The 16058-nt window shown below is 48.4% G+C and overlaps 2 protein-coding genes across 17 annotated transcripts in view; both read left to right on the forward strand.

Moving 5' to 3' along the window:
* gngt2b (guanine nucleotide binding protein (G protein), gamma transducing activity polypeptide 2b) overlaps positions 1 to 16058 on the forward strand; it is an 84465-nt gene that overhangs the window by 55667 nt on the left and 12740 nt on the right. The gene's annotated exons all lie outside the window — the stretch shown is intronic.
* tanc2b (tetratricopeptide repeat, ankyrin repeat and coiled-coil containing 2b) overlaps positions 1 to 16058 on the forward strand; it is a 69020-nt gene extending 52962 nt beyond the window's left edge. For 8 of the 16 annotated variants that reach the window (XM_052070437.1, XM_052070428.1, XM_052070434.1 and 5 more), the window contains 20 exons: positions 378 to 416; positions 1738 to 2016; positions 2118 to 2242; positions 3172 to 3403; positions 3515 to 3963; positions 4221 to 4388; positions 4463 to 4623; positions 5104 to 5212; positions 5461 to 5583; positions 5869 to 6105; positions 6331 to 6537; positions 7135 to 7228; positions 7294 to 7620; positions 8025 to 8200; positions 8276 to 8408; positions 8928 to 8957; positions 11074 to 11165; positions 11244 to 11390; positions 11468 to 11568; positions 12147 to 16058. In XM_052070437.1, the coding sequence (XP_051926397.1) occupies positions 378 to 416; positions 1738 to 2016; positions 2118 to 2242; positions 3172 to 3403; positions 3515 to 3963; positions 4221 to 4388; positions 4463 to 4623; positions 5104 to 5212; positions 5461 to 5583; positions 5869 to 6105; positions 6331 to 6537; positions 7135 to 7228; positions 7294 to 7620; positions 8025 to 8200; positions 8276 to 8408; positions 8928 to 8957; positions 11074 to 11165; positions 11244 to 11390; positions 11468 to 11568; positions 12147 to 14208 (5291 nt within the window). In that variant the 3' untranslated portion in view covers positions 14209 to 16058. The remainder of the gene's footprint in view (positions 1 to 377; positions 417 to 1737; positions 2017 to 2117; positions 2243 to 3171; positions 3404 to 3514; positions 3964 to 4220; positions 4389 to 4462; positions 4624 to 5103; positions 5213 to 5460; positions 5584 to 5868; positions 6106 to 6330; positions 6538 to 7134; positions 7229 to 7293; positions 7621 to 8024; positions 8201 to 8275; positions 8409 to 8927; positions 8958 to 11073; positions 11166 to 11243; positions 11391 to 11467; positions 11569 to 12146) is intronic. The other 8 variants (XM_052070439.1, XM_052070432.1, XM_052070436.1 and 5 more) reach the window with 5 other exon arrangements.

Genomic DNA, 16058 nt, shown 5'->3' on the forward strand with positions numbered 1-16058 from the left:
TCAGTAATGAGGTGCAACTGTGACGCAGGCAGTCAGAATTGCTCGACTCAGTCATGTGACGAACTGATGAAAAGGTCCATTTGCCAGCTTTATAGGGATAGCGTCAAAGGCGGGACAGCTCCCGTATGAAAGAAATTGCCGAGGAATGGAACAGAAATCTGAAGTCTAACACCCGACAATCACTTTCCCCACATTTGTTGAGTCATAACAAATCGCCACACACAACTGATGGAATTTTTTCCCTCTCCCAAAATGTACACATGCGGAATGTTGACATTCCACAGCACTAAATAGTCTGCTGCTTCTTCTTGGGTTTTTTTCCCCCACCTTCACTTGACCCCCCCAACACGCTTTGTATCGTCTTTGCTTTGCCTCAGGTTCCACGAACAACTCCCATGCCTGGCAGTCGCAGTCACGTGAGTAACATTGTGTGTCTGTGTTCCATAATGTCCCCTATTATGTCTCATTGGATTACATTTTGTTCCCTATCGTCTCATAATATCTAAGGTTGTGTGTCATAATGCCCCATTATGTCCCAATATGTCCTATTTTGCACAGTAGCGCCCATTGTTATCCCCTTATATGTTCCGTTTTATTCCATAGTGTCCCACAATGTCCCCAATTATGCCTCATCATTTCCTGTTTTGTCCATTCGTGTCCCTTAAGGTCACCTTTATGTCTCATCCCATCCCATTATTTGTGTCCCACATTGTCACCGATACTGACCCGTAACAAATATAGTCTAGCAACTCCCCCTAGTGTCAGAATAGGGCAGTGCGAAGTAACACTGCAGCCTGGGTCTATGTGAAATGTTCTTGAGGTTCCGCATTTTTGTCTAATCGCCAGGAATGTGTGACAAAAGGGGGTGACAAAATGTCACGATCGATCCCAGTGTTGTCTGCTGAAACTTGAATCCTAAATATGGACTTGAAAGACAATTATGAAGTCCTCGCTGAGTCTTGAAACACTTTTGCGTCAAGCTGAAACTTGAATCCTAAATATGGACTTGAAAGACAATTATGAAGTCCTCGCTGAGTCTTGAAACACTTTTGCGTCAAGCTTTACTTTGACACCTAACCAGATGTATGACAAAAATGCAATTTAAAATGGGGGGGGGATGACTATGCGCAAAATACGTGCTCTTAATATATTTAGTTTATCACCTGACATTTCTCAACGCACGTATAAATGATCCACCAATCAACGGTAAGGGTTTTGAAGTGCATGAGAAAATGACCTACTGTGATTCCACCTCCAGGTCAAAAGGTTCCCTTGCATAGAAATTTCCATTCAAGGACGGCACAAAGCTGCCGAACGCCAAACCAATATTAGACCTTGCCTCAGACCAGGGGTGTCAAACTCATTTTTTGTCATGGGCCACATTTTAGTTACCGTTTCCCTTGGAGGGCTGTTATGACTGAAACCAAATTTTAAAAAGTCAATAATGGTTTCTTCAACTATTGTTTAAGTTCCTGTACTAAGGGGTTCGGTGACAAGAAAATGCGTACAGTATGTCTCTTATTTATTACATATAAGAATTTTAAATTTTAGTAGAGATGTTAGCAAGCATTATGGAAGGTGACATGTTTGATTTGCTTTCGCGGGCCACATAAAATGATGTGGCGGGCCAGATCTGGCCCCCAGGCCTCGAGTTTGACACCTGTGCCTTAGACCGCGTTGTCGTTGTTGAAATGCTTTTCTCCGCCAAGTGAAACTTCTTCGTCTTTTCTGACTCAGCAGTACGTTTTGCGCCGTACCGGCCCCAGGACATCACCCTGAAACCGCTGCTTTTTGAAGTGCCGTCCATCACGGTGGACTCTGTGTTCACCGGCCGCGAGTGGCTCTTCCGGGAGATCGACGGTCACCTCAATCATCCCGGCAGCACCCGAGGCGTGGTGGTCGTTGGCAACATCGGCTTCGGCAAGACGGCCATCATCTCTCGCCTGGTGGCGCTCAGCTGCCATGGGACACGCATGCGACAGATCGCCTCCGACAGCCCGCAGGCCTCGCCTAAACGTAAAGTTCCTTCAATTATGATCTTTCAAACCAAAAAATAAATAAATAAAGTTCTAAAAGTACAATATTTTGATTGGGAATGTCCGTGGTTGCGTGTCCAGATGGCGAGGGCCTCCCTCTCAGCCAGCCACAGCCCACGCATGGCACGCTGGGGGGAGGCAGCTGTCCAGGGACCCCCGAGATGAGGCGGCGCCAGGAGGAGTCCATGAGGAGACTTGCCTCTCAGGTACACGGCCTTTTTTTTTTCCCAGAAAAGGGGGTGCGGCAGCAGATAAAATAGTTAAAAAGGAGCATGTCCTTGAGAAAATAAAAATTGAAATATATAATGATAATAATAATAATATATAATATATAATAAAATAATCAGTAGACACAAGTAGAGTTTGGCCTTTTTATTTTTAAAGGTGGTTGCGGTGCAAAGGAGGTGCGTCAATATATATAATGATAAAAGCAGACAATTTCCTCTGTAAAATCCAAATTTGAATGCAAAAGAAAAAAAAACGCAGAAAACTGTATCTACCCTTTTTGTTTTTGACTTTTTTTTTAGGTGGGTTGTGTGCGGTCAACAAGAGGTGGCTATTCTCATTCCAACAACAAAATTAAAATTTCACATGCAAAAAAGGGACAATTTTCCAAATGAAACAGTTCTTTTGCGGTTTGTTTTTTTTTCATGGTTTGTGCACCAACAAATAAATTGGTCGACTACATCCATGTTCTCGATCAAATGACATTTTCAAAAATTCCCTCATAATGTTGCGAGTCGTGTTGCGCGTCCCAAGTCCCCGCCACGGCACGTGCATTATGCATGTGTATTAAAAAAAAAAAAAAACAACTTAGCCAGGGAGTCTTATGAAACATTAATCCATGCAGAATGTCACTTCCCAACCCTGCTATTAGATCTTGTTAAGTCTGCATATTCATAATTGAGCTCACTCACTTTTTCACCCTCCAACTCTTTCTTTTTTCTTCTCCTTTTACACCCTCTCCGTTGTTCTCATTGTACTATGGACGGAGATTGTCTTTTTTAATGGGCACGGTCTCTCTGCAGACGAAATTAATGAATTATTCATATCTGAAAAGCACAATGGAACAGCGGTGTCAACTTCCTGTTGTCCCCCCCCCTCCCCCGGCCCCTTCCTCTGTCGGCCCCCGCAGGTGGTGGCATACCATTACTGCCAGGCGGACAATGCCTACACTTGCCTGGTGCCCGAATTTGTGCACAACGTGGCGGCGCTGCTGTGCCGCTCGCCTCACCTGGCGGCCTACAGGGAGCAGATGTTGCGTGAGCCACACCTGCAGAGCGTGCTGAGCCTGCGCTCCTGCGTCCAGGACCCCTTGGCATCCTTCAGGAGGGGCGTACTCGAACCCTTGGACGCGCTCTACAAAGGTAACGTTTGGATTTGTAAGCTCTTTGGATTTTTGGATCGATGGGCTTTCAAGTACTTCACACATTTTATATATACTGAATATATAGGTTACATTTTTTTTAACTCTCCAGAGAGGAAGATCAATTCAGAGGAAGACCTGATCGTCCTCATCGATGGCCTGAACGAAGCCGAGTTCCACAAGCCCGACTACGGCGACACCATCGTCTCCTTCCTCTGCAAGACCATCCACAAGTTCCCCCCCTGGCTCAAGCTGGTCGTCACGGTGCGGACCACCTTGCAAGAGATCACCAACCCGCTGCCGTTCCACCGCATCTCGCTGGATGGCCTCGAGGAGAACGACGCCATCGATCAGGACCTGCAGGGTTACATCCTGCACCGCATCCACAGTAGCCTGGAGATCCAGAACAACATCTCGCTCAACGGCAAGATGGACAACACCACCTTCGGCAAACTTAGCGGACATCTCAAGGCCCTCAGTCAGGGCTCCTACCTGTACCTCAAGCTCACCTTTGACCTTATTGAGAAGGGCTACCTGGTCCTCAAGAGCTCCAGCTACAAGGTGACACCTCCCCCGCAAAAACAAAACAAAAACAGATTTTTTTGTTTGTGATGGGCAGGCAACAAAAAAAAACCCAGCAGATGTCTCAGTTTTACTTACGTTCAATGCGTTTATATTTAATACAGGGGACTGATTCAGCTGCAGAACATGTCTCGTGATTTTTTTTATTCAGTAATTTTAATGTTTAATACAGAGCAGGTATTCCAACAGAACCATTGTAGCCCTTCCAACGTTTTCAATCTTCTTTGCTTGTTCAGGTGGTTCCGGTCAACCTGGCCGAGGTGTACCTGCTGCAGTGCAACATGCGCTTCCCCACGCAGTCGTCGTTTGAGCGGGCGCTGCCTCTGCTCAACGTGGCTGTGGCCTCGCTGCACCCGCTCACCGACGAGCAAATCTACCAAGCCATCAACGCCGGCTCGCTGCAGGTCCGACGAGATCCACACTCTTGACCCGAGATGTTAAACGGCGAAGCTATTTGCTAACCGTGGTGCTCATCCAGGGTACGCTGGACTGGGAGGACTTCCAGCAGCGTGTGGACAACCTGTCCGTCTTCCTGGTGAAGAGGCGGGACGGCACCCGCATGTTTGTCCACCCGTCCTTCCGGGAGTGGTTAATATGGCGTGAGGACGGCGAGAAGACCAAGTTCCTGTGCGATCCCAGGTCAGCGGAGGGGAGTGCACGCCCAGGGTTTTATTTGGAATGTGTTTCTTGCATGCGTCTGTGAGATCGGGGCTAAAAAATATATATTGTTAAATATTGTCACCTTACTAATCCACAAAAACCTGAGCCCCAACTGCTGATTATATTATATATTTATTTAATAGTTTCATTTCACAACAATAAACATGTCATAGCCATATGTGCCCGACCCTGAGTTGTTAATTGATACGAAACATTTATGATGACCAACCCAATGTGTTCAAAGAGCAAACATTGTCTGTGAATAAGCCATGCAGAAATGTACCTCCAATGCCGCATTAGTCAGCCAGGCAAAAATAGACGCATCTCATTAGTCACCATCAAGGATCAGATATTTTTTTTTTCCCCCTGAGGAAGTGTGTCACGCTGTAAATCCCACCCGCAAATAAGCGTTTTCTGGTTTCAAGCAGCTCAAAGTTTGTTCCGGTTGTGCGTTCACAGGAGCGGCCACACCCTGCTGGCCTTCTGGTTCTCGCGGCAAGAGAACAAGCTGAACCGGCAGCAGACAATCGAGCTGGGCCACCACATCCTCAAAGCACATATCTTCAAGGTATTGGCTGGCCTCCACGTTCACAAACACTCATCCAATTGCAAGAAAAAGTCAGTGAACCTTTGAACCAACTTGGATTGCTGTTCACCAAAGTCACAGCAATGGGCGTACATTGTTCTTCTAGTACGCCTACGGCACCTTAAAAACCAACTGCAGCTGTGACATTCCTTTGCGTTTTCTTGCGTGTATATATTGGATATAAGTAGAAACACACAAAAGTTCCAGCTGGAGTATGCCATCTGTTCAAGGGTCTCAGTAAGAAAGTGGGCGTGTCCTCGTCCATCTTGCAAGGCCTATGGGTGTCCTACAGCACGGACGGTCTGTCGGCAGCGCTCTCGTCACTGAGGAACCTCTACACGCCCAACATCAAGGTGAACACCTATGCTGTGTCGTTTTTATAATAATTCAGAAATGAATGATTCAATATTTAGATTAAAACAATCAAATGTCATCAGCCAGTAATTTTTACATCATAATAAATCATTTGTTTTCATTCTATTAATTTTTCATTTCTGGTCCAATCATTTTTAAAGTAGAATAAAATATTAACATGCGTCATTGAAATTTGCGGAAATAAGTTTAGAAGCGCATTCGTTGCACCGCGAAAGGCTAACCTGCCACTCATATCAGATTGATGCATGCGTGCGTGTTTGCAGGTGAGTCGGTTGCTGATGCTGGGCGGAGCCAACGTCAACTACCGTACGGAGGTGCTCAACAACGCTCCAGTGCTGTGCGTCCACGCCCACCTGGGCTACATGGACATGGTGGCCCTGCTGCTGGAATTCGGCGCCTATACAGACGCACCCTCCGAGAGCGGCCTGACGCCGCTCGGCTATGCCGCCGCCGGGGGTCACATGGCCATCGTGACGGCGTTGTGCCGCAAGAGAGCCAAGGTGCACGTTACAGGCTTTTACTTGAGTCAGACCGAAGGCGATTTTTGGACTAGGTATTCGAGAGACTTGAACTCGAGCAATAGAATTGTGAAAAAACAGACGGCAACACGCGGGGAATACAAGTCAAAGGAAAGAGGCACAGCTACAAGTTTTAACTTCTTCCATCAGTTTTAAAAGTTCAATTTGACAAAGTCATAGACAATGACAGGTCTGATGCGCCTCCAGGTGGACCACCTGGACAGGAACGGGCAGTGCGCGCTGGTGCACGCCGCCCTCCGGGGCCACATGGAGGTGGTGAAGTTCCTCATCCAGTGCGACTGGAGCGGCGGGTCGGCGCAGCACTCGCCGCAGACCCAGCAGCAAGCCACCTTCACCAAAAGCCACGCCGTCCAGCAGGCCCTCGTCGCTGCCGCTAGTATGGGCTACACCGAGGTACAACCGCAGAGACTCCCGAGGCATATTTTATGGGCTCGGCAACACATTAAATTAATTGAATAAAGACGAATACATTTTAATATATATACAGTAATATAATGAGACCACATAACTTGGCTAGCTGAATGCTAACACTTAAAACAAAATGTTGCGGACCGACTAACAAAATGAGCATCCGTCTTGCGGCGTTTTAACCGGTCAAGCAACAGATATCTGAACACAAATATTGCAGCGACACTTGTAGAAAGATAAAATAACAATAGTCAGACACATATTCTTTAGGATCTGTGAAGAAACAAAAACGACTTAATATTGCTGCAGTTGTAGCGAGCACACACCAGAAGTAGCTGCACGAAATCACGATGCACAAACTGTTTTGTTTATACAGTATGATTATATAATGTGCAGTACCATAGAATGCCATTTTTTCCCTATTTGAAACATGTTACGGGGGTCCGGAACGGATTAATGGCATTTCCATTTACTTCAATATGAAAAGATGATTTCAGTGTTTTTAGCTTTACATCAGTTACTATTATGGCAACACTTTTTTGTCAGTTCCGAACTTTTTTTTTTCTCCACATTTCTAATCAGATTGTGTCCTACCTGCTGGACTTGCCGGAGAAAGACGAGGAGGAGGTGGAGCGAGCACAAATCAACAACTTCGACTCGCTCTGGGGCGAGACGGGTAAGTGCGGGCTTCACACATGTCCCGTCCAGCGTATCTGTCCTATAACATTGTTCCTCATCCAGCTCTGACGGCAGCCTCGGGTCGAGGCAAGGTGGAAGTGTGCCGCCTGCTGCTGGAGCAAGGTGCCGCCGTGGCTCAATCCAATCGGCGAGGCATCGTGCCGCTGTTCAGCGCCGTCCGACAGGGCCACTGGCAGGTCAGCATCTTTGAGAACGATAGCGACTGTCATACTAATCGTAAAATAATCATAACATTTGTTTGTCAGATAGTAGACCTTCTCCTGACACACGGTACCGACGTCAACTTGGCGGACAAACAGGGCCGCACGCCGCTCATGATGGCCGCCTCGGAAGGACACTTGGGAACGGTGGAGTTTCTGCTCTCGCAAGGTCAGTATCGTTTGCACTAGCATCGGTGTAGCTGAAGAACATTTGTGAATTGGGGGCGAGGGGTATAGCAGAAAAGCATTACCTTTTGTCCTAAGGAAACTCCTCACCTCACTTCAACGTAGGTCGGTGGTGGCAAGCACTACTTCACTACACTGTCAAAATGGAACTCCTGAAATTGACGGCGTCAAATCAACTTTGTTAAACAGAGCATTTTTACAGAGGATAGGTTCTCAAATAGTTCCGAGAATTTGTGAACGCTGAGCCGCACATATTATGGGTTTATTGTATATATATCATCATATGTTTTTTTAAACTCGCGAATGAGCATAAAATCACTTAGAAATGCCAACCTGGATACATTTTACTTGAGTAGAATACCATCTCTGTGCTCGCTTCCTTCCCAGGAGCCTCCCTTTCTCTGACGGACAAGGAGGGTCTGACGGCGCTCAGCTGGGGTTGCCTCAAGGGTCACCTGCCGGTGGTCCGATGCCTGGTGGAGAGCGGAGCCGCCACCGACCACGCCGACAAAAACGGCCGAACGCCACTCGACCTGGCCGCCTTCTACGGCGACTCCGATGTGGTCGGTGAACCGAGCGCGTGGACACGCGCAAAATGTCGAGCGAGACTCCATATTCGCATACATAATCTTCTTCAGGTCCAGTTCTTGGTGGACCACGGCGCCATGATCGAGCACGTGGACTACAGCGGCATGCGTCCTCTGGACCGGGCGGTGGGCTGCAGGAACACGTCGGTGGTGGTGGCCCTGCTGACAAAAGGCGCCAAGATAGGTGAGAGCATCACCGGAGTAGACATTTATTTTAAATGTGCCACTTGTCCTCATCAAGAAAGAAGATAATGGCCCGTTTTCCCGCTCGGAACAATCAAAAGGCGAGACCATGAGCGCCCTCAATGTATTCCACGATGCGTCTTGAAAAGAATTGAACCGATTGTCCAATTTTTGCAGTGTCGTCTTTCGTCATCCCCACTGCAACACGGCTGCTGCGATTTGTGTTTATTGTGGTCTTACTTTCTCTTTCCTGCGTGTTCTTTTGTCAACCTTCTCTCAGTTGCATTTTCTGTTTTTCTGCCCCGGAAGCAGGACGTGAACAGCGCTTGTGATTAGTGACAGTATTTCTTTGGTTATTTTTCATTATTTTGCTTCTCACTGCTGCTTTTTTTTTGTGTTTCTTTTCTCACTCCTCCATTGCCTCTTTCTCTCTCTTCTTCCACACTCTTCCTCCTCCCTTGACCTTTAACCCCCCTCACCCCCGTCACCTCCCCCGCCTCGCCTCTCTCTCCGGTCCCAGGATGTCAGACACTGCCCAGTCGGCCCCGAGGTAAAGCCAAGGCTGTCGACTTCCCACCCCAGCAGGCATTTTGACAGCTCTATCTCCTTTCTCTGTGTTGTCTGCGTTTCCTCCCGAGCGTCGGCGGGCCAGCTTTTAGATTTAGCTAACTAAAGTGACTAATAGGTGTACGCTTTGAGGTAGATGGTCCGAGCCGCTTCCTGGCAGCATGGATGCATGACAGAAGCCTCAGAGCGACACTGTGTTTGTTTGTTTGTTTGTTTGTTTTTTTTAGCAGGAAGTGCATGCACGACATTGTACCCGCCGCTGCCGCGCACCGAGGTCGCGCTCAGTCATCCCGACGTCACTCGACGCCCCTCCCCTACAGCGGCGGGACTCCTTCCGCCGCCTTGTTTTCCTATCGCCCTATTCTTGTGCCTTTGTGGTGTTTTGTTGGTTTGTGTGTGTGTGTTTCACAGATTGACGATACACTTCTAATGACTTCAGCCTAACTTAAAACGGGGCATCTGGAAAGGATGCACAGCACCTTACTTATTTTCATATTTTGTTACGTGAGAGTAGGCCCGGCTCAAATGCATAATTGTAAAATGGGCAGATGGTCGGTTCAATTCTATATTGGGAAGAAACAAAAACATGGCAGACAAAATAATAAGAATAATAGTATGCATTTAAAAATGTACAATAGCTATGGTTAGATCCATCCATTACCATTAATTTGTAATTAATGAACAAACTGTAGGCGGCCCGGTAGTCCAGCGGTTAGCACGTCGGCTTCACAGTGCAGAGGTACCGGGTTCGATTCCAGCTCCGGCCTCCCTGTGTGGAGTTTGCATGTTCTCCCCGGGCCTGCGTGGGTTTTCTCCGAGTGCTCCGGTTTCCTCCCACGTTCCAAAAATATGCATGGCAGGCTGATTGAACACTCTAAATTTTCCCTAGGTGTGAGTGTGAGCGTGAATGGTTGTTCGTCTCTGTGTGCCCTGCGATTGGCTGGCAACCGATTCAGGGTGTCCCCCGCCTACTGCCCGGAGACAGCTGGGATAGGCTCCAGCACCCCCCGCGACCCTAGTGAGGATCAAGCGGTTAGGAAGATGAATGAATGAATGAATGAACAAACTGTTTAATAAAATCAATTTAAATTGCCAAGTCACCCAAAATTTTTTTATTGTATCACAATAAATTAACCAGATATTTGTAATCTAATTAATTCAAATAAGTTACATTTTATGAATAGTTTAATATTGTGTTTATAAAATATTCAAAAGATTATATATATGAGATCACAATTCAATTAACAAATTGTAGAAACATTTGATATATGAATGCAACGAATACTATCAGAATTTTGATAACTTTGCCTACCACTGTTATTCCATATTGGGGGGAAAAAATCTATTTTTTCCCCCTCAAAATTCAATACACAACACGCTATAATGACTACATTATTATTATTTTTTTTTTTTTAATGAAAGTAAGTATTCGGTCATGTATGTTCTTGCTGTTATTTCCCTTTTTTTTATTTCACAAAATTCTCAGACTATGTCTTGTCATTATGGGGCGTTGTATGTCAAATTTTGAGGGGGGTGAAAAATGTCCTTAATGTTGTCACATAACAAAATATGGAAAAAGTGAAGCACTGTGACTACTTTCCGGATAACACTGTTTATATCAAATATGAATGATGTTTGGGGTGGCTAACCCTTGGAAAAGCAGGTCCTCATCATTTCTGTCATGAGACGCTGTTGCAGAAAGCCATAGTTTCCAATTTCAAAGGCGTAATCTTCTCTCGACAGTGGATTGTCTTGTTTTCCTCCTCCATCTACCATTTTTAGTCCCACCACCACCACCCGTTGAAATGATAATTGTTTCCGTACCCCACTCCGATCCACTGGATCATATTTTGAGACGTTTGCAATAACACGTGAGAGTGATCCGAGATCACACGTTATGTTTTCGCTTAAATGTGCAAGACGGTCCAGAAAATGTCTGGTGGGGTACGCCGCATTTCTCATTCAGACGATTACGTGTGCGTGTTTGTGTGTGTGTACGCGTGTCGTTTTGACTTCCTTCCTCTCTTCCTTCTACTCCTTGCATTATTTTTCCCAAAGCGCCGTCAATCCTCACTTTGCCATCTTCCCCTGTGACGCAGGTCCGGCCACGTGGGCAATGGCCACCTCCAAACCCGACATCATGATCATCCTGCTCAGCAAACTCATCGAGGAGGGCGACGGCTTCTACAAGGTGTGAGCTAAAACTATTTATATCGATAGAAAGACAGGGATTCACCGTTCTTGTGAATTTGTTTGGCTCTCCTGACAGAAGGGGAAGGTGAAGGAGGCAGCACAACGCTACCAGTACGCACTCAAAAAGTTCCCGCGCGAAGGCTTCAGCGAGGACCTCAAGACGTTCAGGGAGCTCAAGGTTTCGCTCTTCCTCAACCTGTCCCGATGTCGCAGGAAAATGCACGTGAGTCGGGGACGATCCTGAAACCCGTTAACATCAATGTGGTTTTTCCGAGTTGAGCGTTGCTTTCTTACGTCCAGGACTTTGGGATGGCTGAGGAATTTGCTACCAAGGCCCTTGAACTGAAACCGAAATCCTTCGAGGCCTACTATGCCAGGGCCCGGGCTAAGCGTAGTAGCAGGTACGCACACCGAGGAGACTCCCAGTCTGTTTGTTGTCAATATCCAATTTCGCTTACATCAGGAGTGTCCAAACTTTTTTCCTCAGGGGGCCACATAAAAAGATATATAAAATAGCAAGATCTTTACACGGTAAAACAGATTAAGCATTTATATAAATATAGTTATAGTTACCGCTACATCAAGGCTTTCAAAGTTGAATATTGTGTTTCTATTTTATCTGTAAATTTATTTGTGTTTTTTGCATATCTAAAAAAGTGTAGTAATAGTAGTAGTAGTGCCCATTATTCACATCTCCTTTTTGCAAAAGTACACTTCTAATGCTAACCACCCTAACCCCACCCCTTTTTTGAATAACAAAAATTATCAGTACTATAGATGCCGTGGGCCTTTAAACATTGGACGGGGGGCTGCAAATGGCCCCCGGTCTGTCGATTTCACACCACCGGACTATATTGTGCGACTACATTGGGTGACTCGTGTAGTGGAAAAAAAATATTTGTTCCGATATTGAGGAGATCTGAAATAAATCTTTGAAGAAAAAGTCATTTTGACAATGAATTATCTCGAACGCTTGCAGGCAGTTTCCCGAAGCCTTAGAGGACCTGAACGAAGCCATGAAGCAGTGCCCCAACAACCGAGAGATCCAGCGGCTGCTGCAACGCGTGGAGGAGGAGTGTCACCAGCTGAGCCGGGGGGAGCTCCAACCTCCAGACCTGGAACTGGAGCCTCCCCCCTCCCCACCTCCGACGCCTCCTCCAGAGGACGAAGAGTGCCAGTCCCTCCCCATGCCTCCGCCACCTCCCCCGGAGCCCCGTCTGGAGGACATGGAGCCCGTCCAGGATCTCTTTGAGGATGAGGACTACCTAGAGCAGGAGCTTGAGGCCATGTCCATGGGTCTCCCCCCGCCGGATTCCCTCGCCAATCCCTCCGGTCTCCCCATCATCCAGAGCCCTCCTCTTTCCCCCACGCACGCAGACCAGATCTACCGACCTGGAGGTTCTCCGATGGGGCAGCCTTACGAGTACCACCCCGCCTCCTCCTCCATGTCCTCCCCTACCCATGGGTCTTACCAGACCACACCGCCCTCCCTCTCCCCGACGCACCACAATTCTCACTATCGACACAGCCCGCCGCACACCTCCCCGGCGCACCGGCCGTCCTACCGCTTCAGCCCGCCCCCCGCGGGCGGCGGCGGGCAGGGGATGGAGCGCCAGAGCCCGCCGCCGTCTCCTCTGCGCCGGGCTGCCCAGTACAGAGCCAGTCCGCCGGTGGACAGCGTTTGCCTGTACAGGTCTCAGTCGGGCTCGCCTGCGCGCTACCAGACGGAGCAGCACCCCGGTCGGCCCAAATCACCCCTGTCCAAAATGAGCAGCCAGCGCTCCTTCCAGCTCAGCTCTCAGCCCTCGCTGTCGTCCCAGCACCACCAAGCCCAAGGCCTTCGTCTGCAGCCTTCCATCGCCCAAATCGTGCGCACAAACCAGCCCAGCAGCGTGATGGGCAACAGCGGGTACGGGGGGCCGATGGGTCACGCCATCGGTAGCCGTTACCAGGGCGGTTCGGTGGACGTGGACAGCCGACTGGTGTACCAGCCCTCGCTGGACGGGCGTTCTATGTCGCAGGTGCAAGCCAGCCTCAGCTCCGGCGCCCTCTGTCAGCACGGCGGCCGAGGAGGGGTTATGGAGTCGGGCCTGTTGAAAGACGAGCTACCCCAGCGCCCCTCCTCTGCCTACCGCGCCGGCAGCGGGGGTCCGGCGGGCATCCGTTACGGTCAGACGCCTCAGATCAGTCGCAGCCAGTCCGCCGCCTACTACCCGGTCTCCGAGCACGCGCTGGACCGAGCCAACGCCGTGCCGCCTTGCCAGCTGGGCTCCCCCGAGGTCCCGCATATGGTGAGACGCCCCATCAGCGCCAACACCACCGAGATAAAGCCGCACGCGCCCGCCCCGAGGCCACTCATTCACTCGCAAAGTGTAGGCCTTCGTTTCTCCCCCTCCAGTAACAACATCTCCACCGGCTCCAGCTCAAACCTGGCACCGGGCTTCAGGCCATCCTCCTCCATCCAGCAAATGGAGATCCCCTTACAGGCCACCTACGAGCGGCCTTGCGATGACACGTCGCCCATCTCTCCCTCGCAAGGTGGCGGGGGTCTGTATCAGAGCGAGCCCACCCGCTCCCGTAACACCCCTTTCATGGGCGTCATAGACAAGACGGCGCGGACTCAGCAGTACCTGCACCAGCCCTCCCGGTCCCGCGCCATGGACTCGGCAGTCAGCCCCACCTCGCCCGGCCAACTGGTCCAACAGGGGTCCACCTACAGCCCGCCCAGCTCGCTGGGAAACATTGCCTATTACAACAAGACCAACAACGCGCAGAACGGCCACCTACTGGAGGAGGACTACTACGCCCAGACGCCGCCGCCCTCGCTGGGCAAGCTGGCCAACGGCTCGCGCGCCACCGGGGACATCCTGGAGCGAGTCAGCCAAGCGCCCACCTACCCGGACGTGAAGGTGGCCAGGACTCTGCCTGTAGCGCAGGCCTACCAGGACAACGTGTACCGCCAACTCTCCCGAGACTCCCGCACGCAAGGGCCCTCCTCACCCATCAAACCAAAGAGACCGTTTGTGGAGTCCAACGTGTGACGGCTCGGATCACGACGCACAGAAACTCTTAACAGTGGGAAACAAAAACAAAAACAAAAAAAAAGAGACTCGGTAGAACTGGTGCGAGTGTGGCTACTCGCACTATTAAGCTCTTGGACTTGAACTTGACTGACTGGAACGCCATGACTTGACCATCCTGTAATGCTAACAGACTTGACTCCAGGCTCTGGACAACGACCGGTGCGCTTCTTCCAAAAACTGCACGGGAACATCTTCTCGGACCGGTACTCTTATCTCGTGCGGTCTTCACCGCGGTCGCTAGTAGACTCAATTCAGTGTAATAAAGTACTACATGTTCAATACTGTACATTGCTCGGCAGAATACAAAATAGCTCAACAACTTAAGTACTGAGAGAACAAATGACCATATTTATAATTAAGTTATATATTGTACATAGAAGTGAGAGGAAACATCGTTTGAATCGTAAACCGTTTACGCAGCCTTGGTGTCCCACCGCTGGTCCAAGGAGGGACGGACGTGCTAAAATTCTTTACATAAGCTCACGTTTTTGGGGGCGATCATACACATGCGGCGCGTCATTACCGCAAATTGGGTTCGTTTATTAGGTCTTTGCCGATGTATTGACATATTCTTCAAAGACCAGGAAGCGCGGCAATGTGCCGAAAGAAAAACCCGCGCAAATAGGTTGACGGTCGCCTTTTGAGTAAACACGTTTAAAAAGCAGTTAAATTAGGCCCGGGGTGGCGGATTAAAGCCACTAACGTACGTTTGCCTTTGCAAAGGCTCACACAAGACTTCAGGATGAAAAGCAAGCAAATGCACACGTCCTTCCTGCACTTTATGATTTTTTTTTCTTCCCATTTCTTTCTCGTCTGATTGTTGAATGCAAGCGGCCACATCAGTATCAGAGATGAGATTTACCAGAATTTTTAAGACTTGGAGCGATGTAAAGACTTTCTAGCACAAGTTGTACAGGTGCAGCCTAATGGTCAGTTGAAAATTTGTTTGCATCCGGCACGGCCACAATCGATAATCCGGCTTTGTTTGAAACAGTGTCGCCACACTTTCCCGGTGAAAGGTTTCAATTCTCGCTTTTTGCAGCACCCACGGGGTGTGTGGGTGTTAAAACACCCAAACGTTTTCCTGGTGAAAGGGTTCAAAATATATATATTTTTTTTCCTGGTCACTTTTCACGGTGAAAGATTCAACACCCACGCTCGCTGGATGTTGTATTCTTTCGAATGTTTCAACACTTTCACAGTGAAGTTCAAACCTCACGTGTCATTGCAACCCCGCAGAGAAAATGTTTTAACACCCACACTTTTGCCAGGGAAAAATTTCAACGAGATGTGCTTTTCCTGCTATTATTACACAAAAAGCAAACTTACACAAGCCAACCTACCCCAAAACCTGCTAGCGGGAGTTCAACCTGGTACCGTTAATGTTCCCCTTATCTTTACTGAGATGAAGTTGTCGCCTGTATTATACTTACTTTTAGATCTTCTAAATTGAAGCTATCCAAGAGTGTATGGTTCAAATGTGCGTGCGCGTGCGTGTTAGCTGGCGTTAAATAGTCCGATGCATGTTCTATTCTTCTCAAACGGAAACATGTATAGCAGGCCGGTGTGCCCCCCTGCCATTCCCCATCCCGGTTTCTTTTTTTTTTTGATTCATGTATTTGCTTGCCGAGCAGAGTTCTCTCGTCTGTACATGTGAGCTTTCAGATCGCTGTGATATACATAAATATTATTTAAAAAAAAAAAGTAAGCAGAATGTGTTTTTATCTCATGCTAACTGATTGTAACCTGTACAGTACAATGTATTGAGGGGAAAAATCATATTTATAAATGGTTGCCTACCGAAACAC

Source organism: Hippocampus zosterae, chromosome 7 (genome assembly GCF_025434085.1).
Source record: "Hippocampus zosterae strain Florida chromosome 7, ASM2543408v3, whole genome shotgun sequence".
In the NCBI taxonomy this organism is placed as follows: Eukaryota; Metazoa; Chordata; class Actinopteri; order Syngnathiformes; family Syngnathidae; genus Hippocampus; species Hippocampus zosterae.